General features: G+C 48.3%; 6 protein-coding genes and 1 non-coding gene across 7 annotated transcripts; 4 read left to right on the forward strand and 3 right to left on the reverse strand.

Moving 5' to 3' along the window:
• Window positions 1-1,475: 1,475 nt before the first annotated feature.
• On the forward strand, window positions 1,476-1,913 carry BC939DRAFT_521280 (uncharacterized protein; the record flags this gene model as incomplete). Its single annotated transcript, XM_051561213.1, has 2 exons — window positions 1,476-1,844; window positions 1,888-1,913. The coding sequence occupies exons 1-2, from the start codon at window positions 1,547-1,549 to the stop codon at window positions 1,911-1,913; spliced, it is 324 nt and encodes a 107-aa protein (XP_051408947.1). The 5' UTR covers window positions 1,476-1,546.
• Window positions 1,914-3,347: 1,434 nt separating this feature from the next.
• On the forward strand, window positions 3,348-5,986 carry BC939DRAFT_461302 (Metallo-dependent phosphatase-like protein). Its single transcript, XM_051557006.1, has 3 exons — window positions 3,348-3,784; window positions 3,961-4,639; window positions 4,864-5,986. The coding sequence occupies exons 1-3, from the start codon at window positions 3,704-3,706 to the stop codon at window positions 5,772-5,774; spliced, it is 1,671 nt and encodes a 556-aa protein (XP_051408948.1). The 5' UTR covers window positions 3,348-3,703; the 3' UTR covers window positions 5,775-5,986.
• Window positions 5,987-8,645: 2,659 nt separating this feature from the next.
• Window positions 8,646-9,665, reverse strand: BC939DRAFT_479950 (uncharacterized protein; the record flags this gene model as incomplete). The annotated part of the gene is made up of 3 exons (XM_051558890.1): window positions 8,646-8,668; window positions 9,119-9,133; window positions 9,380-9,665. 3 exons carry the CDS (start codon window positions 9,663-9,665, stop codon window positions 8,646-8,648), a joined length of 324 nt encoding a protein of 107 aa, XP_051408949.1.
• Window positions 9,666-10,368: 703 nt separating this feature from the next.
• BC939DRAFT_479951 (uncharacterized protein) lies at window positions 10,369-11,955 on the forward strand (the record flags this gene model as incomplete). Its single annotated transcript, XM_051558891.1, has 1 exon — window positions 10,369-11,955. The coding sequence occupies one exon, from the start codon at window positions 10,369-10,371 to the stop codon at window positions 11,953-11,955; it is 1,587 nt and encodes a 528-aa protein (XP_051408950.1).
• A 1,010-nt stretch (window positions 11,956-12,965) lies between these two features.
• Window positions 12,966-13,036, forward strand: BC939DRAFT_t150. Its single transcript has one exon. It is a non-coding gene; the product is annotated as a tRNA-Gly (tRNA).
• Window positions 13,037-20,421: 7,385 nt separating this feature from the next.
• BC939DRAFT_400849 (Cation/H+ exchanger) lies at window positions 20,422-23,548 on the reverse strand (the record flags this gene model as incomplete). The annotated part of the gene is made up of 6 exons (XM_051552569.1): window positions 20,422-20,875; window positions 20,989-21,120; window positions 21,227-21,543; window positions 21,661-21,775; window positions 22,167-22,317; window positions 23,422-23,548. Coding segments are annotated over 6 exons (1,296 nt in total), but the record flags the coding sequence as incomplete, so codon positions are not given.
• Window positions 23,549-24,483: 935 nt separating this feature from the next.
• On the reverse strand, window positions 24,484-26,408 carry BC939DRAFT_400801 (uncharacterized protein; the record flags this gene model as incomplete). The annotated part of the gene is made up of 3 exons (XM_051552565.1): window positions 24,484-25,764; window positions 25,863-26,118; window positions 26,290-26,408. The coding sequence occupies 3 exons, from the start codon at window positions 26,406-26,408 to the stop codon at window positions 24,484-24,486; spliced, it is 1,656 nt and encodes a 551-aa protein (XP_051408952.1).
• Between the last annotated feature and the right edge of the window lie 1,575 nt (window positions 26,409-27,983).

A 27,983-nucleotide genomic window follows, 5' to 3' on the forward strand; every position in this document is an offset into this window, starting at 1 on the left:
TGTCAACAATCAGAGCACCTTGCGCCTGTTATGTGCCATCGCATTTGTTGTTGTCGTTTTTACAGTTGTTGACTACAGGGTCTGTAATTTGAGCACTCTATCGGTCCAATTGACCAGATATGCCCATTGAAGGTCGTATCAGGTCACACGCACAGGGAAAATGATTGGTGGGAAACCAACAAGTAGGTTCAGGAGCGCGTGTAACGCGCGCATTTACTTCAGGGAAATTATAAACAAAGTGATAGGCTCAGTTGTAAGAAAAAAATTCTCAAGAAGGGAAGAAGAGTCCAGATGAGTAGGCCCCCGCCAACACTAACAAAGTAAAGGCATATCACCCAACAAAAAAAAAGTATGCAAAGAGGAGATGGTCCTCAGCAACCATGGAGTCAGTCTGAGTATCATCAGGATTGCTTGCTTGGCAGATGAACAATAGCACAGGCAATAAGTTCGCAGAAGCACATGATACATAGAGGTGTGTGCATGCGTGTAGTTAATTAGATGCCGCCCACCACGACAGTCAGGCACATTCCTTCTCTCAATGTATCAAAAGGGTTAATATTCCCTGGATATATGTAAAATTGTGAAAGGATGATGAAATAATTTTTACATTGCGATTCCGAGCATTAATTAGCGTGCGACTTTTTAGACACGCGTGGCAAATATCCGTTTCTGGGGCGAATGACAGCTAATGTACCAGTTTGCGCATTATCCCATAGGGCCTTAGTGCTGAAAAGAGTCTGGCGACAACTGTTCTCACCAACTATAGCGCACCTTCTTCTTCCAAGGAAACATTATCATTAGCGCTAGATCGATGACCTGGCCCCAACAGCAGCAACAACAGCAGTAACAGCATCAGCAAGGTACTTTGGATAAACATTCTCAGGAGCATCTTACGTAGTATTATGAGAAAACACTCTGCGCATGAACTAAACCGCCGGGATTGATTACTAAAGTTTTATCATACAGCACACGTACTTTTAATGATCGGAGGGCCTTCCAGACCTAGCTTTGGATGGTACAGCTGTATCTAAGGGATACTTCTCGTCCTACACTCCCTAAGAAAGTTTGCCGACGCCGGGCAAGGTAACGATATATCCGCACTGTCTATTTTTTTGTGCGCTTGTGCCAGGAAAGCTCGGGTAAATTCGACATTTGGCAATATTCGTTCGTCTGCTCATTCTTGTACCACAGTACTTTTTTACTTTACCATCAAAGGTCTTGATGAGTGCATTCACATCCAACCGCATTCGACTAGGTCAACCCCTGACTAACGCGTCGTAGAACCCATAAACAGGGCCCTACGCGAGTATCCACCAATGTAAACAACACTGAAGGAAGGGCGAGAACCCTGGTGGTCGCGTATTGCTCTCACAAACAGGGCATGGGGCCATTACATGTCGTCCAGAGCTTACAGCTGAGAATGGGTTCGCCTTTATGTTTGTCTGTATCTCATTTCTCATCTATAAAAGCAGCCTCATTTCCATACCCCTCTCTCCTCATCCACCCCTCCTCTTCTTCAGTCCTAACCATCCTAGCCTTCCTAACTATGAAGATCACTGCCCTCGTCTCACTGGCCGCCGCGGTCCTGGCATTCACCGACGCCTCGCCCATCCACAAGAACGACTCCAAAGGCCATGCTGTTCCCTTGACGCGCAACCCCCACTTCAAGCACAACACCAAGGCTCAGATTGCCAAGCTGAACAAACGCTACCCTGGACTCAATATCCTTGTCGGATCCACTGGCAAAGTCCCCTTGACTGATGTCAGCCCCGACCTCGAGTACTATGGTAGCGTCTCCGTTGGAACCCCCGCCCAGGTTTTCAAGCTGGACTTTGACACTGTATGTATAAAATAGCTGTGCACGCGAAATCAACTTTTAAAATGCAGTTCGAATGGCCAGAATCTTTTTTTAATTTCTTATGTGTAATAGGGATCGTCGGACATTTGGTTCCCCTCGAGCTCCTGCACCACCAGCGGTTGCACAGCCCACACTCGCTTCTCCTCGTCCAAATCGTCGACCTACCAGAAGGATGGTCGCTCCTGGTCCATTTCCTACGGTGATGGCTCCACCGCCTCCGGTACTCTCGGCTCCGACATTGTCAGCGTCGGCGGAATCTCTGTTCGCCAGACTATTGGCCTTGCCACTAAGGAGTCCTCCCAGTTCGCTTCCTCCCCGAGGATGGTCTCTTCGGTCTCGGCTTCGACACTATCGAGTCCGTGAGCGGCGTCAAGACATTCATGGACAATGCTATTGCTGCCGGTGTCCTTGCTCAGCCCGTGGTCTCGGTCTTCCTCCCTTCGGAGCGTGTTTTCAATGGCCAGGGTGGTGCCTATCTTTTTGGAGGCATTGATACCACCAAGTTCTCTGGTTCATTGACTTATGCTGCTGTCACCCAGAAGGGCTACTGGCAGATTGCGATCACCGCCGCCGCATACAACGGTCGCTCGCTCGGCCAGTCCTCCCAGGGCATTGTCGACACCGGTACGACCTTGATCATCGTTGGCGATGCTGCCGCGACGGCCATCCACAAGAACATCGCGGGTTCGACTAACGACCCTGACAACGGATGGTTGGTTCCATGCTCGATCTCGAAGAGCACCGATAAGATCTCGTTCACGATGGGTGGCAAGGCCTTCAACGTCGCGGTTGCTGACTTGGCCTACGAGGATCTTGGTGACGGTTCCGGCAACTGTGTCTCTGGTGTCCAGGGTGGCCAGGACGGTCTTTGGATTCTAGGTGATGTGTTCATCAAGAACAACTACTGTGTCTTCGACCAGGGTTCCGCTCGCATCGGAATGGCTCCTCTTGTTGGGGTTTAATAGGCTTTGTCTTTTGGTGGCACCAAGTCATCGGCTAGGAGGGTCTTATAATAGTCTACTCAAGCATGCTGTGCATGCTACATACTTCCTATAGTGTTCTCAAGCATGCTGTGCATGCCACATACTTCCTATAGTATTCAGTTTCTTGGTAATAAAGGCAATTACAAGTACCAATTGCAATGCACATTCAAATTGTTGTGCGCGAAACCCTCAAGAAAGCCAGGGTGGCGTCCAAAATGTGAGCCTCGGCTTGATCTGCACCACCATTCGCTCATGGAAATAAAGTCGACCGTCACCCTGGGCAGTGGGCCTACTGACAACGCTTATTTTGGCTGTCTGGTATGACTTGTTATTTCCCTAGTCCTTTTACCATTCGCAACATTCTTTTTCTCCATCACCCTTTTTTTTATCATCTTCGACTCTCCTGGACAGGATGGCAAGGTACGATCGGGTACCGCCAGGCGAGGATGATATACTCGACCCTCAGCGACAACAGCAACAGCAGCACCAGCACCAGCACCAGCGACCATCCACCTCGTCTTCATCCTCATTCCTACGTGCACACCCAGGTTTGTTTCTCCCGGAGCTCACCACCGCCATTCGAGCACGAGCCTCGTCCCTTGTCTCGGATATCTCCAGATCGTCCTTCCACCGCAACGCCAACATTAATACCAAGAACACCAATGGCTACAATCCAGATACCCCAACGCCACTCTTGTCGATTCGCTCGCACTCATACTCGTCCAATTCGCCGCCCTCGCCTTCGTCAGCTACCCACGATACCCAGTCATTACAAAGGAGTGACAACAGCAGTGGTAGTAGAAAAAGTCAACGGATTATCAGCAATCAATCTGTACATGTTCGACTTCTGCGACTGATTTGGATGGTTGCATTGTTTGTGGGCGAACATGGGAGCTACTGGGCGATGGTTCGGCGATGTGCTTGGCCAGAGAACTCATCATGGGTAAATATTGTCATGTATCTGGAGTCACGCACATTGTGGATTAAGTTTTTTGTTCAAGGGATGGAATGCGGGCAAATCAAGAAAGATCAGACATTCGAGATATGGAACGATTTTTTCTCATTCTTTCGTCTAAATCCGCTCCCTTGAATGTTTGCTTGCTTGCATCTCTCTATTAGGGCACAAGCGATGAAGCCATACGTGAACGATACAGGGTCGCAATCGTTGCAGACCCTCAGCTCACGGACTGGATGTCCTATCACCAATCAGGACTCCTCTTAGCACTGGTGGAGACCTACACGGATATCTATATGAAACGCAGTTTCCATCGGATGCATGCTTCTCTTCGACCCGACGCCGTGCTGTTTCTGGGCGATCTGAACGATGGAGGCAGGAACTCGCGCGGAGAGGTTTTCGAAAAGAACAGGAATCGATTCTTTGAGAGGGTATTCGAGACTAAATCGACAGCTTGGAACCAGCGCCCGCTTGTTATAGATCCCTTTGCCGCCACCGAAGAGAGACAACCAGATGACAGTCGTGAAGAAGGGGAGGAGAGCGCCAGAGGTATAGGACATTATCACCAATTGGTCGATGTGCCATTGGATTCGGCAGAACGTGAGGCGATGAGGAACGCAGGAAGGAGCGTCAGATTATATGTGGCAGGGAACCATGATGTTGGATTTGGAGACACCCTTATTCGATCATCCATGGTCCGGTTCAAGCAGGTCTTTGGTGCTGTCAATTACGAGATCGAGGTCGGCAACCACTCGTTGGTCGTGTTGGACACTTTGTCGCTGAGCTCCGATATCCAGGACATCCGAGAAGAATCACAGCAGTTTTTGAAGCACATAGATAAAGGTAAAGATGGACGATACATCAAGCCACTGATTGCAAATCGGCGCCACGCACAGGAAAAGGAGAATGGAGGCAGGATGCTTTAATGCTCATGGAGCTTTAGCCGATTTTCACTGTGAATACTGCTGTTACAATATCCGGAATCGACATCAATGGCTTCAAAAGAGCTTGAACCTAATGCATGCTTGGCTACATTTTTTTTTCCACCGCCCAATACGGCACTTTAGAAAGACCGACTCTTCCAAGGATCTTGTTCACGCATGTCCCGCTCTTTCGCCTCGACACTACCTACTGCGGTGATGCTCGCGAGACTGAGCAACTCATTCTTAACCGCAAGGGCGAACAGTACCAAAATATGGTCAACATCACCCTCTCTCGTGAGATTCTCCGCAGTATCCAGCCAGACATGGTATTTAGCGGGGATGACCACGACTGGTGCGAGATAGCGCATTCTTTGGATGGCACTCTTACGCCTGAGGTGACACTTCCGACATTCAGCTTCGCACAGGGAATTCTGCAGCCTGGATTTGTGATGCTCTCGCTTTACAACCCTGATCACAAGGCGAAAAATGTGCTTCCAATGGTCTCCACGACGTCTGGACTGCCTATTTCCACAGAAGAGAATGCAGGAAGTGTGGCAAACCCTTCAGAGAACACAACGTTTGTATATGAAGAGTGCATGCTTCCGAACCAGATGTTGATTTATCTGTGCTATGGCGTGCTCTTAGGTTGTTCATTGAGCTGGATCCTGATGCAGCGACTCCGATGGATGGTGCGCGGGCGACGGCACCTCGCAGAACGATCAATCCTGGTGCGTTGGAGGAATTCGTCATCCTCTCCTCCTTCGGGCATGGATTCCGCTCCTCAAGGATCTACGACCGCGACTGCGATCCCTTCACAGCTTCAGGCGCAGGCACAACAGGACCGGTGTTATGATGATTATGTGGGCGGATCCTCAGATGGATATTTGTCAAGGCAGGATGCGGTTTTCTTTGACAGTGCAGGGGGCAAGCATAGCAAGATTGTCTGGCCCTTGTTATCGAGTATATACTGGAAGATGGCTGGATGGGACTTGTGGAACATAGTGCGTTATGTGATTCCTTTTTACATCTTTCTCTTCGTCGCTAGCATAATCTGAATGCCCTATAGCTTATCGTCTCCACTTTCGTCTATCGCGTGCCGTTTTTTCTTTACCTATCCCTTTTTAATGTGTAAATAGTACGCCTCCTAATAATTCTCCTGTTCACACGGAAAAGTATAATGCAAATGCTTTCTCGTCATTGGTTCGGAAGGTTATACGCTTTTTCAACCCACAGGAAATAGAAAAAAGATGAGCAACTCTTGGTGTCTTACAGGAAAGGTGTGGAAAGACATTGCCCTGATAGGCATCAAATGCTCGCTGAGCAAGGCAATCACTTTTTTCGCGACATGTCGCATGGGCCGATCTCGATTTATTTAAAAAAAAGCGCGCCATTTCTCTTTCTCCAACTCCCTTCCTTGATGGAGACGCGGTGCATGCATCGCGAAAGTTAATATTTTGATGCACAAGACAACCAGAGCTCCCGTTTGTGGGTGTACAGCAAACTGAACTTATACAAGAACACACAGGGCTCCTCGTTCGTTTGTGTTGTACACCACTTCCGCGTGGTCATGGTGTTACTGCTGCGGATACATGGTCAGAGTCAGCTCAGCAGACGCATAACATCATAGCATAGACATGAACATGAACGAGGTAGTCATTAGGTCGCTCTCTTTTTTACCACGGATCTTGCAAGGTGGCGGAGTTGTACTTGGATATGGGTGCAATTAGAACTACAAGAGAAAAAGCCGTATCTCGCTATGGGACAGAGCCTTCTCTCCGTCGATGGTTCTGTGTTCTGAACGGGCGTCGGCAGCCGTGCATCATGGACCGCCGTGATTGGTCTCTTCGATCCGATCAGGGTGCGTGTCTATCTTTTGGAGCTATTGTGGTGTTGTTTGTTTTCAAAGCTGGATGGCCTAGTGATCCAATCTTGCCCAGGTATGGGGCCATCTCTAAAATGAGCAAAAAATAAAATACACAGCACCGTACAGGATATACGGCTATCTAGTCCATGGGTCTTTCTCCAGATTCCAGACCGTTCCTGCTCTGGGTAATGTTTTGCAACAGCTAAAGCTAGGATGTAAAAAAAAGTATCTGTCATTCTCAATCCACTTTACCGGTCCTTGCGCGTCTAAGTGTATGCAGGCTGTAATGTAATCGTACCTTTGTCAGGGTATCTATCATTTTGGGTTAGGCTGGATTTACTCAATATGCTCTGTGCCCATAAGGCTTCCGTGGGGGTTCCGCCAGCACATGCATACTCGTGCTGGACCAGAAATAACGGCGGGCCCTATTATAAAATTATGAGATCGACTGAGGAGTGAATGAGATATAGTAATGGTCCTAGCAGAAGAGCAGTTTAACGAAAGAATAAAGTTGCTGGAAAGCCCCTCACTGGTCGTGCCTTTCGTTCGAGTGTTGGAGGGTATGCTCTCGCCTCCAACGGCAACAAAAACAGTAACACAACACAGTTGCCGACTATATTTGATACACACAAAATAACGTTTAGTCCGACGGAAGACAATTGAACAAGGAGCATGCGTGTTTATCCTGGAAACATAGACATCAAAACAGCCTTTGCACCCGATCAGGCTGGGCAAGATATTAGTACAGTACCCTGGTCTGGTTGTGCGCTCGCTATTCAGTCTCGAATAGGGTATAAGAGAATCATGAAGTGGCGTTATATGCCGGACTTGGCAAGGCAAGAGAGCAATTGAAAACCATGCATTAACGGGCAACTACATGCCAGAATGTCTCCCCCTCCCTTGGCCACCATTGGTGCCCATACAGCAGCATGCCATTGCATAGGCATGGCGGGAAAAAACTGTTTGTTTGTCTCTCATGTCTTTCATGATGTTAATGTTTTTTGCGAGGGGATGCTGTGAGCACCAATTTAGTCCTACAGTTGAGCATAGCAGATGTCCAGGAAAAAAAAAAGCGTCATGATAATTTTTCGGGTCATGATGAAAACACTCGTACCTCATATTCTCGCTGTGGGTAAATAGTTATGTGGAGAATGGAGGTAGCTGCACGATGTGTCGTCAGAGTTGGGCAAGACGTAAAGAAGGAGGAGGGGGGTCGATGACAATTAGCGTAGAAGGATATCCGAATGGGCATTAAGCTAATGGGCCTTGATGACATAGACACCACTGTAGCATCGGATTCAACGCGTGTGCGTATGTATTGATGATGAAGATCTTAATTAACCTTCAACTCTCTACATCTTTTCACATCTTTCTGCATCTCTTTCTTTTATTCTCTTTCTCGCTCTCACTCTCGCACATACGCACTCGCACGCACACTCGCATCCACACTCTTTTTCTCGCTTTCTCGCTTTCATCTTTTTCACGCTCGTTCCTCGCCCTCTCTTTGCACTTCTCGACACACATACTTCGAAATCTACCGAATTCGCTTTGAACATATTATCCCACCATCTGAGTCATCGCCAATCACATCCCTTTGATCGGGAGATTTCCTCACCTCTTCTTGTCGTGTCCCTGAAGGGCCCTACACAGCACATCCGTACACACTCATCACACGGACTATCCAGCACCTACCATTCCTTATGTACATACATCCTTTGAGATAACAAGACTCGAAACCATACGATATCAGACAGACAGGCATTTTGCGCGCTGGTTATTTTTTATCCTTTTTTCACCAGACAATAGAAGGTAATTATCCTGCACTAAGCACATTGACTCATGCAATTTACATGCGACTGAGGAATGAAATATACACAGTGGCAAGGAGGGCATGGGCATGGCACGAACAATTGAGCGGGAACGTGGAGCGCGACCCGTAACAAATAATAACCCCTTTGTGTGCCTCCAGCATTCCCTCGGAGATAATTGCGATCGTGTTTCCCTTGTTCTTTTCTTCCTCCGCTTCCCGCCAGAAATATTGAGAGAGATAACCATGCCAACTCTAATGGGTGAGGGCCATGGAGACTATGTGAATGATATGTGTGTGTGTCTGTGAATTTGGCAATTTGGCTGAACACAAAACCATCCAGAGAGACGTACTATCGGTAACTTTAACAAACATTAGGAGATATACACACACAAAAGTGAACAGACGTGCGGGTGCGCCTGTCTCCCATGCTGCTGAGAGTCCTTTAATGCCATATTAGCTGTGGTCGCTGCGCAAGCCTGGTAGTCGTTCCCTTGCTTCATTGTTTCCTCTTTGCCCCTGAAGAAAAAGACTAGCAGACAAACAGGGCACTTTTCCCTTGCATCCATGACGCGAGGTACAGAATCCTTTTTTAAATTTTTTTCCCGCCATTGTCATTTCCAGCCTACGATCACCTGCCGCATTGTTAGCATTCATCATCGTCCTTCCCTTCTCTCCAGTACTCCAGTACGTAATACATAAACCCAAAAAGATATTTTTATGCTTACCTGTCATGGCATTCCCTATAATCCAATGGTCATTACTCATACCATCCATCCGTTCACTCACATACGCACACTCCCTGATCTCTCCTCGGAAACAGCAGCGGCTTTCTTGGTTACACCCACTGCAATGCAAGGGAAGCATAAGGCCTTCCAAACATATAAAGACATCGAACGACGACAATTCTCCCTCGTCTTTTTCTGTAACTGCAATATCTTAACACAACCTCTTCTGTGTGCCACACACACATTGTACATACTCTTTACATAGTAATACAGCAGCCATGTCCGACTTGACCATTTCTTTACCCACTATCTCTACACCAACACCAGAGAACGCACCCCGCACTACAACATCCACACGGGCGCCAACCTCCACATCAACACACACATCAACACGCACATCAACACGCACATCGACACACATATCCTCAGCAACCCTCACGTCAACACTATCACCAACACCAACACCAACAGCAGCACCGAAATCCAAAACACACACACCCGTAGCTGCTATCGCAGGGGCTATAGGTGGAATCCTCTTCATCCTCATCGTCGTTGCCCTTTGGCTGCTTATTCGAAGACGTCGACGATTGAGCGCAAGGACATCGCCTTCATTGTCATCCAAGGGTCAAGATCTCGAGCAACAGCTTCAGCTCGCCTATAACAACAAGCGCAGCCCTCCGGCCCCAGATTCAAGACCAACCACTCACGCTCGCCCTGAGCAACCAGCCAATAACAACGTCGACACAGATAGAGGCGACATCTTATATAATGCACATTATCACAACGCCAACACAGCACAGCCCTCAATACCCTCTAGGCCAACAACGCCAGCAACAGAAGCCCCTGCCGCTCCTCGAAGGTCCAACTCATCTAGCTCCAAACGATTTTCCTCAGAAAAGCGAGCAGGCCATAGACCATCCCATAAACGCCGAGGATCCTCTCAGTCCATACGGTCCGTCATCCTCCCCAACCCCCCTATTTCCGCACTTCCCCCCCTCCCTCCATCACCAGCAAATCTCCCAACTCAAACCTCCTCCAGACCGGTAACCCCTTCCAGACCAACAACCCCTTCCAGGCCAACAACTCCCTCCAGGCCGACAACGCCCTCCAGACCGACAACCCCCTCCAGACCGACAACTCCCTCCAGGCTAACAGCCCCTCCCAGGCCACCCAGGCCGGTGTCACCCTGCTTTGAATCGCTCATTGTCGAGCCACCCGTTCAGAACCAACCCACAGACGTTCACATCGACATGTTGAACATGGACGTTGGGAAGCTACTGCCAGTCATAATCAGCGACGAGATTTTTCCTCCAGAAGGAAGCAATCCTCAGCAAACACAACAACATCAGCTTGCAACCATCGACAACAAGCAAAATAGCACATCTGGTTCCCAGATCTCTGCACCTTCACATCGTCGACCGTCCATGGTACCCCGAAAGAGCAGTGATAGCTACTTCTCTCCAAGTCGCTCGCGCATCTCCATGTCTCATCTCCCACCACTACCTCCGCCATCAACCCCTCCACCTATCATACCGCGGACACATCCTAGTAACCTGTCCGAAGACCGAGGACGGGTCTCAGCCGAGTCATCCAATCGATCAAGCATTTACTCGGCCGTACCAAGTACTGCAAATACTCGCGGACGAAAGTCTAGAACGTCGACGGAATCCCTCTTATCTGCCGCCTCCTCTGCAAGACGCAGCACCAGTCTGGATTCGATCAACCTTCGGGAGGACTACTTAAGTCACAATGCTCGTCTCAAGGGCAACAACAGCCCCTCCGGAACTGGCCCGCAGATGACATCCAAGAAGTTGACTCTCCCTCTAGGCACTCCTCCACCGAACTCTGTCGTAAAGTCGTTGTATCAGCCCCAGCAGTACACGGAATCTGTACATGCCCGTCGGAAGCGCCCAAAAAGCCCCAGCCAGCTCCTCAGCACCGGGTATTTTGCCCCCTCTGACCGATCTACTCTCTCGCCACTGTCCCCACCGCTCTCGCCACTGGCGGTTCAGGTCCCGAGGAACACACTTCCGCGCTCGTCGACCCAGCTCATGCATTCTACCACTGCGAACCAGGGAGTGGATCGGCCCGATAGTCCCACCACTGGATTCAACCATCAACCAACCTCACCTGTTCAGGCGCAGCCCGCACCAACGGGCGCCTGGGCAAAGGCGCAGTTGCAGCCCCAGAGCCGTCGCACTAGTAGTAAGAACATCACGCAGGCAGAGTCTCACAGGATCATGATTCCTTCTTCCTCTTCATCGTTGCGCCCATTGTCCCCAGCTGGCCGATCCACACCTCCTACGCCCACGCGCCTTGCAGATCATCTGCCACCATTCCCATCAGGAATCCATCCATCTCAGTATGTGCATCTCAAGCGCCCTTCACTGTCGCACCATCAACAGATGTATCCCAACAGCTGGGATGGTACCCGACCTGCAACCGCGACGCCCACGACAGGAACATCGAACGCTGTCTTTGGTTCGACTTCTGCCTCAGCCCTGGAAGAGCAGCGACGATCCATGTCCTCGGAATATTGGATGCACCACTCGATGCCCACATCGCCCAGCTATTCGAATAGTCTGGGTGGAGAGGCTGAATCGGATTTAGATGTGCAGAGAATCATTGCAAATGCGTTGTCGATTGCGGCAGCGAAATCGGCAGCGGTTGATGCGGCCCGGCATTCGTCTTCGTCCTGGTACCGCCATAGTCAGCAGCCGGGATCGCGGTCATGGACGCCGAGTGAAGAGGCGTGGGGATCGACGGCTAATACATCCACGCCAAGTTCGAGATCTCAGTCGCCGTTGAATAACGCGGGCCCGGCCACTCCAGCCTAAAGGACGATCAAACTCGCTTTTTTTTTTTCTTTTTTTTTTTTCTTTTTTGCTCTTGTCCATTGTAAGTTAAAAGTGCTAATAATAAAAGCTTTGAATATACGGGATGACAACGAACAACAGCATCATCGAGTGTATGGCATGTAAACAAAGAAAAAAAATCGATCTGGGAGAGGTGTGCATGCCGAAAGCTTTTTTGGGAACTGTAGCGATATGAGCTTTTTGAGCCAATGCGATTTTGGACAAGCAACTGGAGTAAAGCACCTGCCGCGGGTCTAGTTCGCTGAGCTGCGTCCGCTCACACCCCATTACTCTATTCCAGCGTGCTGACTGAGAGTTAGATACACCGCGATCAGTTTTTTTTATTTTATTTTTTATTCAACATGGCCTCCGAGAGGGAACAATCAGTGTCAGCTTCCTAGAGAGATTCTACAAGAAACATTTATGCCCAAGAGCCTCAGATGGGCCCAGACCTCCATTTTTTTTTAGTCTATAACAATTTGTCTCTCGAATCGATTGACCCTGCGAATCTATCAGACCTAACTAGCAATGATCTACTACAGTCGTCCTTTCCACCAAAGTAGAGCCGATTCACAGTCGCCGAAAGACAGGTCACATTCCTCGGGCCTGCCCTTAGGCCCTGTGCAACAATTGCCACATCTCATCAGTGTGTTAAAAGTTGAAAACTCCTCGTTACAAATAGGGTAACTTCCCCATCCTCTCCATGGTTGTCAACCGCCTCCTTCCTTGCAGGCAGTCCAGCAGCGTCCGATCCGCAGCGTCCGGGTCGAGCATGGGGCCAGGGCAGCTCCCGTTTGTATGGTCGGCGAGCAACGCACCACAAGGACAGTGGTCAGCCAATAAAAAGGGTATCTTCCCATCCCCTTTTTTTTTATGGTCAACCGCCTTACAAAAAGGCCCCTTAAAAGTCTAAGCCGCCGCGAATTAGAGCCCTTAAGTATTTTATTCACGTAAATATAATAATAATATTTTCTCTATTAATATGAAAGAAAGCGTGGTTGGTTTAGTGGTATAATTACCGCCTGCCACGCGGTAGACCCGGGTTCGATTCCCGGACCACGCAATCTATCGTTGACGATGAAGATAGCAAGCCTGCTCAAATTTCTGTTCGATCCTGTAACCGAACGATGTCTCTCTTCTGAGAGTAAAAGCGGGCAGTCGAGTCTCTCCTTTTGCCTTTTGCCTTTGGCAGCTTTTTTTTATTAGGAATAATCTATTTGACAACCCCTGCACAAATCCCATGTAAAACAAGACTCGTATCTTTTGCGATTTCAAGTCGAAACAACGCGGCGAGAGGTTGAGAACCATTCCTTCCCCATGCAACCTTTTACGACCTTGGGAGAAGCCTTCTTCATGACGGAAAACAGGGTTTTATCGATGGCGTACTCAGCGATGACGAAATGGGAAATCGGTTACATTGTGGAGTCCTTTAAGAGACAGATGACGATCTAGTTTAAAGAGCCGGGGCCAGGTATCATAAGGACTACTGGCATAATCGACATTTAAAAAATGCTGGCCTTACATGGAGTTAGTATAGGGGTTGTCAAATAGATTGTCCCTTTTTATTATGAGGAATAATCTATACTGGCGTTCAAAAATGACTAATACCAAATCCGTTTATTTTTTTCCTCAATGGTGTGCTATCCAATTGCCATGAAAGCTGGTTCTCTAGTAGCACTTGACCTTGTTAACGATCCCACTAACTTGGAACTTGATATCTCCCTGTCCAAAGCAGAAATATTAGCATGTTAATTGAAGCAAGTTATTTGGCTAGTTTTGAACCATGCTGAAAAATGACACAGATAAAACTTACTGTTGGATTGTCAATCGAATTTAGTACCTTGTTTGCTTGCCTTTGCTTCTGTGGACCGCAGTGAATCTCCAAGATGTGCTTCGAACCAGAGCACGGCTGAAATCCAGTGGAATCTTGTGCCATCCCACAGATATCCTCTGTCAAAGTTCCTTGCAGCTGTTCCGACGTGTTGGATACTTCCCAAGTTGTTTCTTGAGGTATGCCTACATGTGCTCGATGGGGCTCAAATCCGATGATTTCGCAGGCTGTGATATTTACATGGAGATGATATGAATGAGAAACAGTTGCCTTCTTGAAGATTGTCCTAGTGTAGCTTATAACTAGAGCCGAACCTCCATAGTTTGCACACTTTGGTATCATTATAGAGGGACCAGTCCCGTATTCAATCCAATTGAAACTGTTATTTTATACCAACGAACACATCCATATCGTCCAGAGCGACCTGGCTTCCTGGACATTAACGGTGGCAGATATGAACTCGTTTACGGCGTCTTGAAGACGTTCTTAAGAATAGACCTCTTCTGCGTAGGGGCTTGAAGGTGGTGACGAAAATCCTTCCATAGGAACCTCTTTCTCGACGGTGCGGTTGCGGAGAGTGATTTCGATTGCCTGCATCTCTTGGTCACTAACAACTGGCTCCGGATATTCGTAATCCAGGTCAAATTTGTCGTCGTCGCCCCACGTATCGTTATCAGAGTCTTCAGAGTTGTCCTCATCCACAAAATCATTCTCCTTCAGTTGCTGGAATGTTCCCTTTTATTCCTCGCGACTCATTATCTCGTGAGTGGCCTCGACAATCACTTGTGAAGATCCTTCGCTATTGATCATGCTGAGGTAGTTCGGGGCAGAGGAGACCTTCTGATCGGCGATGGTTTCTTTGTTTCCTGCATATCGTTCCTTGAACTCTTCTTGAAGACGATTGACTTGATCTGCCTTTGTTTCGACTCCAAGGCCCAGCAATCCAATTTTCTGGTACTCAAAGAGGATGGGAACTTGGACAAAGTAATCACGAACGCATTCAGGGGTCACCTTCTCCCAAGAGCGAACTACACATGCCCAAAGTCTCCTATTTGTAACCGTAGCCGTGGATGATCTTTTTCGAACGCGACGATTGCAGACGACTTCGAGCATCTCTCGGCTGTAGTGAGCCTTCAAACATCGGATAATCCCAGCATCGAGCGGCTAAGGCATGGATGTTGTATTTGAAGGTAACCTGCTGATGGTGATGTTGAGGAAATCCCAGTCTTCGCATCTCCCATATCCTGGTGCGTTGTCGATCAGCAAAGTGATCTTGCGTCCCTTCCTGTATATGTCCCAGTCTAGCTTCCAGAGCCAGTCGGCGAACAGTTCACATCTCATGTAGCCACTTCCTTTAAATTCGGCATCGATAGTCTTCAATGTCGCTTGGGCCAAACCGTTCGGGCGGTACTTGACTATGGACGTATAAAACTTAATGAGTAAAAACCTTTTGCATTGCTTACGAGGATATAGAGGTTGCGTTTGTCTGTACCTGCGGCATTACTGCACACCAACACCGACTCTCGAGCAACCCGAGTGATCTTCCTGCCACGAATTGGACCGGTAGCAAGGGGTTTGTTGGACAGAGCTTTTAGAAAGAGACCCGTCTCATGGCAATTATAGATGTTATCAGGGCCAAAGTCCTCGAGCGCCATTTGGACCTGTTTAATTTGAGTACGGTAGAGATCCAAGTTGACTGATCCGCTTTTGCTATGGCCGATGTATCTCTTGAACGCTCTCTGCCCCTTGAACTTTTGAAGCCAACCATTCGAAAAGGCAGTCGGTTCTGGCTTATGCTCAGGATGAAAAGAATCTTTCATGAGGATCCACATCGCCACAGCCGTTCCTTTCAGGCGAGAGTCAGACATGTTGATGCCTATCAAATTATATGACCTAGGGAATATGCTTTTAGAAGCGAGCAACTGCATAGACTTCCGTACCTAAGGATTCCTGCTGTTTGTACAGGTGTAAACGGCTTCTCCCACAACCGCCATTGGTCTTGGTTTGTTACAGTCAAGGAAGAGACGCAAGCGAACGATCCCGACTCAAGCTCTATCCAGGGGAACCTGCCGGATCGCCACGTGGACACAACAAGCGCTTACCTGGAAACCACACATTGAGAAACAGAGCCAACACCTGCTCCATCTTCCAGGTGCTAAGAAAGAGAAATATGTCTCGCAAAGCGAATCTTGGCCATTATGCAGAGCATAGACAGACCGTGAACCATGTTTCTCGACCCAAGGCCCAGACAGAGGAACCTGTGCATCTCGCTTTGGACATAACAGGCGCTTACCTGTCCACTGCACATTAGGAAACGAAAACAACGATCCACCCAGCTTTCTAAACATATCCCCCTTCTTTTGCTCTTGTCTAGACCCTCAACAGTCTTCTCTATTTTTTCGACGTACCTTCAAGAAATTCGAAAATGAGAACGTGGAAAATGAATTTTTTTTTTAAAAAAAAAGGTAAAAGGTTTGTTTTATTAGAAGGAGTGGTATGTTGAGAGTGGTTATTGATGTCTGGTTGATGAGGGTACAGAAAAAGAGATGATGGTCTTAGAAAAAAAAAAAAAAGAGGTTTGAGGTAGACAGATGAGAGCAAAAGACAGTGATGGTGGCGGCGGTGGCGGTGGTAGGGTTCGATGGAGAAAAAGAGAAGGAGAAGGAAGATGATACTTTAATGCAAACTCTGAATAGCCCACGCTCATGGACTACCTAGTCTCTCGCCCTCGCCCTGGCCCTCGCCCTCCTCCCCTTCGCCTTCACCATTGCCAGCTCGCTCTCATGCCATCGTCGCATCCGCTTTTAATGATCTTCCGATAGCATAAGTGAGTTTAAGCATTACTGGAAGATGCTAGCTGGAGCGGCGAGCAAGGAACATTAATATACGGAGCAGTCTTTGTCAATGACATGTTCACGAATTAAAAGTGGTGGTCAAGAGCACAAACTAAAGCACTCAATGGGTTTGAAAAGCCAAAGAGCGGGAGAGAAGGCGATGAACAATTAAGAGATCAAGCTAGGGCCACGGAGCATTGTGGGCCCATAGATGTTGACCGTGGCAGCCCGCCATCTTAAGTAATACACGCAAGAGAAACATAACTCTCCCGATCCTAAACGATCCCCTCGCGGAGAGTATTGTCTCAACTTCCCTCACCGACCCTGGCCAATATCGCCAGCACCCCGCCGCTGCGGCCAACACCAGATATATAGCTAACAACGCACTCGCCATACTGAAGCAGAGTTCAGTAAGCGTTGGATTGTTCACTCACTAATAGGGGACGTGAACTGGGATTAGACCGTCGTGAGGCAGGTTGGATTTATCCTACTGATGAAATGCTGTTGCAATAGTAATTGAACTTGGTACGTGAGGAACCATTCATTCGGATAATTGGTATTTGGAGCTGCCTGAGCAGGCAATGGCCCGGAGCTATCATTCGTTGGATTATGGCTGAACGCCTCTAAGTCAGAATCCGTGTTAGAACGCGACGATTACCGCCTTTTCCGATTTTTAGTTGAATACGAATTGACCCTCGGGTCCTGAATCCATGCTATGTGGGGTCATCTTGCGGAGCGCAAAGGTTTTATGAGACGCCTGCTAATGTTAATTTCAAACATTGGAAGAGATAAATCCATTGCAGACGACTTTTATTGAGCGGGGTATTGTAAGCAGTAGAGTAGCTTTGTTGCTACGATCTGCTGAGATTAAGCGTTTTTTCTCATTCATTCTCTTTTCTCTCTGAATGGATCTGGTTAAGGGGATATGAACTGTGAAGGAAAGGGGGTGGATCCCTAGGTCCCTGGGATCGAAAATGGAATGTCAATTCTGACTACCTAATTTTCTATTTGTGCTACTTATGAATAAGCTGAAACAGATGTGGTGTACCAGAGATATTGTGTTGCGGGAGCGTTGTAAGCGCAACCAATGTCGTGCTACTCCAAGATTTTATCAAGTTTGCAACTGTTTTTAATGAATAATAGTTTATAGTTACTCGTGCGAAAAGCAAGTGTCGTTCATTTCATGATGATGAGCTGTATCGAAAAACGACTTGGCCAATGCTCTTTTTTTTTTTTTTTTTTTTTTTTTTGAGGGTCTCACGGCTGCTCTGTTGCGTTCTGATAATCTCTGGAGGTTCATGTGAAGCCCCTGAGGTGGTGGCGGAGTTACCCTAGTGTCAGTTGTCAAAAACCCCCTACTGACCTACTCATCAACCATTAGCGCACACATCCCATTGTCAGTGGCCGACCTGATCGATCTTTCTTTTTTATTTTTATTTTTTGTGAAAGCCCCACGACTACCCGGTTGCACACCAGCACTCTATCACAGACCATACGTGTCTCTGAGGCGGTTGTTGGGTCTCTCTACTGTCTGTGCTGCTCAATATTTGATATTAAATGTTCTTGAGATTACGATTTCATAAAGTAAAAGAAGATCTCAGGTACAGCCAGAAAGGGCATTAAGATCCGTCAGAACATTACAGGGTGATAATTAGACAGGCTGTATTGTAAGGCATTGCGCCTTATCATTCGTGACTAGATATCGAGATACCTATATGGGCAAAATGAATCGATCCTACCAAGGATAAGCTCTAGAATAAGTTTCTTTTATAGGTATAGTAATAACTGGTTTGTGGCAGTCAAGCGTTCATAGCGACGTTGCTTTTTGATTTTTCGATGTCGGCTCTTTCGATAATCCTTGCACGAGAATTCTATCACCCTAGCGTTGTGTGAATGTTCGCCGTTTTAAAGGGGTAACAGATTTAGATGTTATAATGCTTATACGGCGTGCGCACAGTTCTTTTAAGATTTAAGTGTCTGTGCTCTGCTGGTCAGTGCGCGTGCCTAATTAACAGAACGGTGCTGTTCCTTAAGGAGTGTTAAAACGTGTTTGCTGTACGACCTACGATCACAGCCTCCCGAACTTTTTGTTGGATACAGAAGTGTATATAGAATCAGAGAGACACTGTTGAGGCGGTATATTAGCTGTAATTTAGGTGTGGACTTGAGGTGCATCCTCCTTTTTATTTGATAGGGAAATTTAGCCATAGAAACTACTTGGCAACCTCCACGTTGAGAACGCAAGCAAATTTCAGTAGGAAATCCATGTAATTCGTTCGCTTTGAAAAATCGGACCTAATGGCTTAAATAATGCCTTTCCTGTGTTCACATGGCGTCTGGTTCATGAGGGTGTCTGTTATTTACGCTCAGGCTGCCTTTATCTTTAGCAAATGTACCATGGATTTTCTGCAGGGGGTTGTCAAATAGGACTGACAACCCAGGTTTAAACTTGGTAGGATCTGTGAGGCATTGATACAGATACATCAGGCTGTAGTCAAACGTGAGACGCGAGACCTTTTTTTCCAGCCAGAAACAAAGTCAAAGTCGACCTGTTCCTCTGGGACGTCAACACAAAGGCACGCGCTCGCTCCATCTTTTGTTCTTTTCTGATCTTCAGGAACCACACAATCTCCTCGATAGTAACTTTTTAGATGGTATTAGAGCAAATAATTTGCTAGAAAAGTAATATGAAGATCCTATATCGTACACGCCCTCCTTCGCATCCTTCTGTCGATTCGTTTTTCGTATCGCACGTCATATTCATTATGCCCTCGTATCCTTGCCGTGCCGATTGAACAGATCCGTTAGATGGTGATGCCCTGAAGACGACTGTGAATGAGCGGGTGGATGCGAGGACGATCCCGATCGTGACTCTGACTCTGACTCTGACTCTGTGCCGGAGCCTGTTCCTGCTCCCTCGATCTCTTCCTTCACATGAACTTGGTCCTGGTTTTCGATATCATGGCTCACGGTCCTAATCACCCCATTATCATTCTCCTGCTCAACCTCATGTATCTTGACCACGGACGACGATGGCTTATGGTGTGCCGCAGGCGGTGGTCGCAATGTGTTCGACCCCATCATTGAAGAAATCGAGTTCCGCGATCCAGGAGTGCCAGGAGAATCCGGTCGGTTGAATGAACCCTTCGAAGGAGAAGGAGATGAACTTGGAGAGTTTGTAGCAGGGTGGTTCTCCTTCATCGACTGCGCAATCTCCTGCTCACTCTCTGTGGAGCCTGATCGTGGACTCATTGGCTGAGAACCCACACGACCTCCATCCCTTGCGGGGACATTGAAGCTGATACTTGGACTATCCCGGATGTTGTTGTTTGCTGTAGAGCTGCCTCCTGCATTGGGGATGTTGTTATTGTTCGACGCCAGCATGTTCCTGTTGGCTGCTGTACCTCTGGATGCCTCCTTCATCTCCTTGACCACGTCCTGGAGTGTTCTCACAGTATTGTTATTGCTGTTATTCGCACGGCTCAGATCAGGCACACCCGCGATCCCGAATCCTCCATAAGGAGCCGAACCGCCATAGCCATACGATCGCTGGTTTATAGATCTCTGATGGTCGTATCCAATCGATCTCTGATTGTCGTATCCGATTGAACGCTGGTTATCATACCCAATAGTCCTCTGCTCGCCATCAACTTCAGCAACCGATCCATTGATAGTCGGGGGCCGCAACACAATCTCGTCTCCAATGTTGATATGGGGGAGGCGTGTGACCGCATGGTTACTGTCCTCACGTTTCCTGGACCAAGTTCGCGTGTACTTGTATTGGAGGTGGAGCAACGGCACAGTGACACCATGGATTAAGACACTCGAAAAAACCAGGAACATCACCACAGGAAAGATCACGGCGCGCACTCGGTTCAGTTTCTCTAAATTATGAGCGTCCTCGCCAATGTGCTCCGGATGTGTCAGCATTGCGGTGACCTTTGAGAAGAACACGGCACCGACACCAATAGGTCCGAACCATCCGGCGAAGGCCGCCTCACGATATGTCGTTAACGCTGGTATAAGCGGCTTCAGTGCTATCACGAAGGGCAGTCGTCGGAACATCAGCACCACGACTGCAAGGATAATCATGCGCCACACAGTCAATCCCAGGGCGGGATCCCCAAAGCTGGAGAAGGGGATCGATGCTCCAATGTAGACAAAGCAAGCCAAGTTCAGCAACATATCGATGATCTCCTGAATGTGTGCCTCTGCAATCTCGTTCGAAAACCAATCACTATCATGATAAAGTGATAAGGACACGTTATAAGATTGATTAGCGTTTTCCTTTTTCTTTTTCTAAATATCCTTGGCGCTGGAAAAGAGTAATAACCATGCATCTCCACTTACTCCCAGGCGAAAATGTTGCCACAAATAAAGCATGCCAACAGATCGTCGGACGCCAAGATGCTGACAATACCAGCAACTGCGAGGGCCAAGGCGATCGAAAACACCAAAAAGGATTCCTTATCAATCAATTTTCTATTGCGGACGAAACAATAAAAGGAGGTTCAGTACACTGAGGTTTTTTTTTTTGCTGCAATGCGATGGGTCCGATATAGGCAAGAGATAAGTCTTGCTGTTGTACCTGTTTTTAGCTCCCTTAACGAGCTTCCTTGCCGCAAATCCGATGATACCGCCAATGATGATACTTAAAAGGATCTGGTAGGCCCAGACAAGGTAGAACCACTTGGCAATGGCTACACCAGCGGTTTGTTCGCGGAGGAGATAGAGACCCAGGAACAAGAAGGGAAGTCCCATACCATCGTTGATGCCGGATTCAGCAGAGAGAAGATAACGAATACGAGGAGGCACATGCTTCTCAGCAAAGCGACCCTTGACGACCGAGTTGGACAAGACTGGATCTGTAGGGGTGACACATGCTGCGATGACCATTGCTTCGACCTACGTTACGTTGTTAGAAGGAAAGTCTCAAATTAGATCCATTCCGCATACGATCTGATGCACACGTACAGCTGATATGTGTATTGGCTGACGCGAGATAGAGAGTATCGTGCTTACAAAGCCGAGGTTGGGAATCAGGCCCCAGATTAACAGGGCAGACGTGCACCACATCAGGACCATGAGGGGTACGATCATCATGAAAAGTGACAGTCGTTCCTTGACAATATAGGCCCTAAGAGATTTTGAGAGCAAAGATTTGATTCCTCGGTAAGTTTTGGTAGCACACATTCATTTCTCAAGAAGAAAAGCAGGGGGAGACAACAAACAGACACGCGGATTCATCCAGCTTCCTATCCACACGACTGTAAATGGTGTGTCGAGAACAACCCAAACACACCGTGATCGGGAGGGGAACAATGCTGTGCAAGGGAGATTGTAGTACGACAGGGTTGGGTATGTGGTACTCATGCAGACCACGCCGCCTCTTTTCTTCTTTTCCCTTCCCGGAACAAGATTATTCCCCTTTGCACCCGAACTAGCAATGCTCACCAAAAAGTGCAGTTGATTCACTCGTAAAAGAGGCAAAGATGCCATATCCAGCAAATGGATCTCTTTGGGCTTACCTTGGTAAAGACACTCCTGCGGCCATGACCTGGACTGCAATGACGATCCGTGTGAACTCAAGTGTGACCTGGTCAAACTCCTGCCATCCTAAGGGATCAAAGATCCCAATTGCGTAGGGCCCGATGATGATGCCGAAGACAGTCGATACAACTGCGCATGTCACACGTAGGAGAGCAGACAGAATATGGAAACATCCGAGGGCATAAGATAAGGTATATGGAAATGGACGAAAGGTTAGTTCTGTATCTGGCAGGACAAAAAAAAACAACCTGAGCGAATCGAATCGCATGGCACCCGTCATCTTGCGCTTATTTCTATTCTTTCTAGACTAGCCCATGGAAAAATTGGGTCGATGAATATCCCCACTACCGCTCTTTCCCCCCCCCCCCCCCCCCCCCCCCCCCCCCATTTTGTCTGGATCCTCTGTCCCTGCTACTATTCTGCTTGTTTCACCCTTCCTAACTTGGTCACGAAGGCGGTTGATGGAGGGGAAGAAGGATGAAGGAGGGAAGCACGTCTGGCAGGGATTGCAGGTTCGTAATGTCCCTCCAGTTTGAGTTAAAGTTAAAATCAATGAAATAGAACAAATATATACTGAACCGATGAGCGACTGAACATGAACATCCCTGTCCTTATTGCTGATGGATTAAAAAATGGAACGCGATTGTCTTGTGCAGAATCAGCGTTCTTAAAGAACATATAGAACAGCTGGATTCTCCCTGTAGAAGAATAGATAGGGTGATCGATCGAGGGATCTGGGGCAAGGGCCCAGTAAAGGGTACCCATTTGGGGATTTTCTTTGTTTGGGCAGTTGTTGGAGTTGTCCGAGAATTCCACGGGTCATGCAGGTCCAAGTTCAAGGGAAGAGAGGAAAGGACCAGGGAGACGATGGCGGAGGAGTACTCGTACGATAGGTTTCATCACTCCCACCATCCCATCTCCTGGAGATGCCTTCCAGATGTGTCATTCAAAGAGCACCCGAAGTATAGATGTATACACATCCATGTGCGCAACGCATGGTACAGTGTATTGTACACATGCATGCATGTGTACACACACGCACGAGAGACTGAACTCATAGCCCTGACAAGAGACAGGCTCTCTTTTCTTTTCTTTTTTTCTCATAGATCCAAACCAGGGTGTGTATGGAAAGGGGGGCTGAGAAAGAGGTGGCGGACATGGGTAGGGGAAGTGAGAGAGCAACTGAATCATGTTTTCCTGTTTTCCTGTTTGTTGCATCTGAGTTCTACTTACAAGCTTCGGAAATGAACAGCTTTTCCTTGACAAATAGACTGACTAGTCCAAAGACAATGATGAAGCAGCCTAGGAGTGCATAGGCTATATGCTCAGGCGATGCCTCGAGCACAATTGAAGCAGTCATTGTGGCACTACCGATTCAAAAGCTCTAGATGGCGACAGAGTATGCAAAAGGAGAGCGACACTAAGGAACTAAGGAAGGAGGAGAGGGGAAGGAAGAAGGATCTTTAGGGTACGAAGGGTCGGAACAGCTGTCGTCGTAAAAGAGGGGAGGAAAGGAAGGGAAGGGAGGAAGGAAGGAAGGAAAAGAAAGAAGAAGGGAAGGAGGGGATTGAGGGGGAAGGGTATGTTTTGTGAAAAGAAAGAGCCGGGGAGGAAGAGATGGTAATAAAAACTACAGGTGTGTTTTTTATTTTTTTAAGCTCAGCACAACAACAAGAAAAGAAAGTGATGGCACTGGCTAGGCCAGTCAGGGAATGAAGAGTGAAGATGAGATGAGGTTGTGGAGGATGGATGAATGGGATGAAAGGAGTTGATTTGACCTTTGCCTCAAAAGAACAGATCTGCCGTAGTCTATCTGCGGCGATGACAACATCACGACCGCTCCGCCTAAAATTTTCGTGTTTGCGACCTCCGTGCTTGCGACCTTCGTGCTTTGCCACCCTCGATTGCCACCAAAAACAAGCACGAGCACAAAGGCATAATAGAGATACAAAATCAGTCGTCTGTCTCCGTCGACAGGGCCAGCTCATCTCGTTGAAGCATGCGTCATATAGCACTCTGATGCCCGCAACTGCAAAGTACCCATGATGGTAGCGGTGGCGATAATAATAATGATGGCAATACTAGTGCCCTACCAACCAAATGGTGCCCACAAACAGCCCTGGTTGTCTGAGCGAAAAAGCGGAGAGACCCTCCTTCCTCTTCTTTAAAGACAGGCAAGCAGCAACTTCAATTGACATATCAACAACATCTTCCTTCATTGCTATTAGATCGAGACGTCCACAGGCCATGCTACTCTATTACTGCTTTTAAATGTCTATAGTCAATAAACTTCCCTCATCCTGCAAACTGGCAGCGCGTGCTGACTACCACTCCATTGACCTCTGCCTCCGCCCGAATCTCCGTCGCCCCAAAATACATTCGCAGTTCAAACACCACCTTGTGGCCTGGCTGAGCTCCTGGAATAAAAGGGAGCGGGATCAAAAAGTCACCAATCTTCTCCACCATTGGCGAATCCACATACCGGGGCAGGTTCATCGACGAACACGCAAACAGCGGCGAGTTTACTGGCTTGGGGTATTGGTATGTGATATACCGCTTCGTTATACATTCGTCCACTCCGATCTGCTGTCCTGGGGCCGCATAAACCGAGAACCGATCCCTTGCTCGAACCTGCCCCATGCGATCGCTTACCATCTTCGACATCAAATCAACATTTTCCTCGAACGCCATCATTGAGTCGACTCCGTACCACCGACGTGCCACCCGCTGTGTGATCATCCGAGGCATCAAGCCCGCATACACTGCTCCCCGGACCACAGCCAGTTCCGCACGAGGAGGCACACCGATCAGCGGCACCCTTGATCCAAACTCAGCCATGACACGCGTGTGCAGATACGATGAACATCCGAATCCACCGACCAAAAAGATGGCATGACATTGGAAATGTGTCTGCTGAAACTGATGTTGAATCAACCGCAATACATCGTTCACTACAGGATCAAACACCTCACGCCTCATTTCCTCCGCTGTCACCGTCAATACACCGTCCTCAAGTCCAATATCATAATCCGTCAGTTCAGCGCGGCCGGGCACCGCAGGCATGGTGAGGTACTGATCCTCCACTCCATCGAACAGGGGCTTGACATTGTGGACAAATGTATCCATAAGTTGGACCCAATTGGCGGCCGTAAGTCCCTTCTCCTGCCACTTTGCAAACCGTTTCCTCAATAGTGCCTCCATACGCTCGTCCAAAAAGATTGATCCGCAGCTATGCCCGCTTCCCCTGGTGACTTCCCTTAGTGTCCGGCCATTCGGTCCCACTGCAACCTCAAAGACGATCAAATCTACGGTCCCTCCACCAGCATCGCAAATCATAAATCGCTGACCATGTCCTATCGAAAACTGGTCGCACTTTTTCTCGCAATAAAGAGCAGCAGCTTCCGGCTCTGAGATCAAAAGGAGCCGGTGGGGTGGATCCAGATGTGAGATCATGCCAGCCTGGAGCGCAGCTTGACGCATCATGGCCTTGGCATTATCAGCCCACATAGCGGGCACCGAGAGACAGTACTGGATGTGTTGTTGATTGAATGACGATCCAAATCCCTTGAGTACTGTCTAATATTCGTAGCGACAGTCATTCGTGTTAGCGTAAACCATTAGCGCATACAGCACACATTAAAAATCATTAGAATAGCAAACTTTGGGTGACTTACCTGAAGAACATGTGCATGGAAAAGGCGGAGATAGTCTGCAATGGCATCGACGACCGTAAGACCATTAGGAAGCGGTGGGTGGGGGCCAGAGGCTTCATCGAGATGTAGCTTGTACTTTGACAGGAGAACATGATTCTTGAACGGTGGTTTAGTGATGGCTAATTTAGCTGGGTATCCCCACTCGATGATTTCTTTCGAGCCTGGACCATAAAGGTTACATGTGGGCACCTTAGGATAGCTGTGTGTTTGCTTTGGCCTATGATATGGATATCCCGTAGATTGATGCATGTTAGGTTTGTAGAGGGAAGCTGAAGATGAAAAGCAGAAAGCAATCTGATATTTGTGTGACGCGCCTAAGAAACAACCTCATTCTTAGAATAAGCGCTCAACTGGGTCATTTAACACTCATTCTTGTGCAAACACGTACCAGCTCGACACTTCGTGCACTTCACCATCCTGTTGGAAAGCGTAAGCCATGGAAGAATAGGTTGTACCCCAGTCGATTGCCATGATAATAGGGTATGTCTGGTTTTCGCTGCCCGGCATGACATAGGGTCGGTGGCCATATTGCTGCGATCCAGAGGTCGAGGACGAGTATGCTTGCTGTGGGGTCCAAGGGTTGGGAAGATCTGGAGATGTCGCATATGACTGCTGATACGGCTGCTGATACGGCTGCTGATACAGTAGTGGTTGGTTTGGCCCCGAAGGCGAAGGTGTAGTGGCCTGGCTTGTCAATGGCGAGGACGGCGGTACCGTATAGGGCATGGAAGGAGTCGTCGAAGGACTGTTCTGACGAGTACTCGAGTCATGTCGTGTAGCTGCCGCGTTCATCAGGTCTGGTGATGGAGCGGAGGCTGCATGAATGTTCGTGGCATGGCTTGCCAGAGGGATGTTCAGACTATTGTAAGAGGGTGGTAGTGTGCTGGTGCGATGCAACGCTGACAGGCCTTCTCCGTCGAGGTCATCTGCAACAATTCCGGTACCAGCGATGATGTCTACGTCGTCAGTCTGAGTGGTATGGGGCGCTCGCGGGTCAGTCTCCGTTGGCCGTGTATCTGGGTCAGACTCACTGAGCGAGTTCTGAGTCCTGATCAAGGGCGAATTCTCGGTCAGTTGGGGGTTAGAGGGTATTGCCGTCGGAGTCCTGGCGGGGGCGCTGGATGCAGCTGGTGAAGATTGTGGATGTGGATAGGCAGCAAGATCAACGACAGAGGTCGACTGGTTCGGGGCGTCAATTGGCAGTGGTGGCAACGGCGGGACCGCTGGGACGTCGAATTCATCGTGAGGAGAGAAACCTGATCGACTGAGTGAGCTGACGCTGGATATGGTACGGACAGTGCCGTTGCGCGGACTGGTGCTGTGGTCCTTGTTATTGGTACTATTGAAGGTGGCATTGGAATTGGCGCCGGTAATACCGATGCCTTTATCATTCTCTTTGTCGGCCCTGTCCTTCTTCTTGGGTGAAAATGCCTTCTTCAAGGACTTGAAGGACTGCATGTAATTAGTGGCGTTTAGACGAGTGTTTATAGAATGTCCAGGACTGGGACGGAGGGGGAAGATGGAGAGGGCGATGGAAGGCGGAATCGACCGAATCGGGTTCCGATGAGAAGAGGGCGAAGAGGTGTGGTTGATTCAGGAACTGCGGGCGAGAGATAGAAGAAGTTGAAGAAGACAGAAGGGTGGAGGATTGAGTGTTTAATTGGACAACAGAAGTCGACAGAGCAAGTGTGAAAAATGAGCCATGGGTAGCCGTTTGTTTGGTGTCCTGCCTGCATGAGGAGGACAGGCGTCAAAAAGGCGGCGCCATACTCGCATTAAAGTCGACGACCAATAAGTGGGTTGGCCTTTTTCTCATCATTTGTTGTCCTGCAAGCCCAGCCCAGTCCGCCCCACCCGCCAACACATGTCTACCCAACCTGTATGCCGGATTTGACTGCCTTAGCCGCAGCAGTAACGGTCTTCAATGCTGCCTCTCCTGCTGTTCTTAAGGTTGGGCTGTAGTTTACTCATAGATCTGTATAAAATGGAGCATGCCTACGATGGTTACCATGTTGATAGAGACAATCGATCGTCGCCATATGACACTTTGTAATAATAGCTTCATTTTTTAAGGTCTTCTTC

The sequence above is a fragment of the Gamsiella multidivaricata genome (assembly GCF_025024155.1).
Source record: "Gamsiella multidivaricata strain RSA 2152 chromosome Unknown BC939scaffold_66, whole genome shotgun sequence".
NCBI classification, from domain to species: Eukaryota; Fungi; Mortierellomycota; class Mortierellomycetes; order Mortierellales; family Mortierellaceae; genus Gamsiella; species Gamsiella multidivaricata.

Coding starts and splice junctions, on each gene's coding strand:
- BC939DRAFT_461302 (XM_051557006.1), top strand. CDS start 3,704: ATGGTTGCATTGTTTGTGGGCGAACATGGGAGCTACTGGGCGATGGTT. Junction 3,785..3,960: donor GGCCAGAGAACTCATCATGG/GTAAATATTGTC, acceptor TCTCTCTATTAG/GGCACAAGCGATGAAGCCAT. Junction 4,640..4,863: donor TTTGAAGCACATAGATAAAG/GTAAAGATGGAC, acceptor ACGGCACTTTAG/AAAGACCGACTCTTCCAAGG.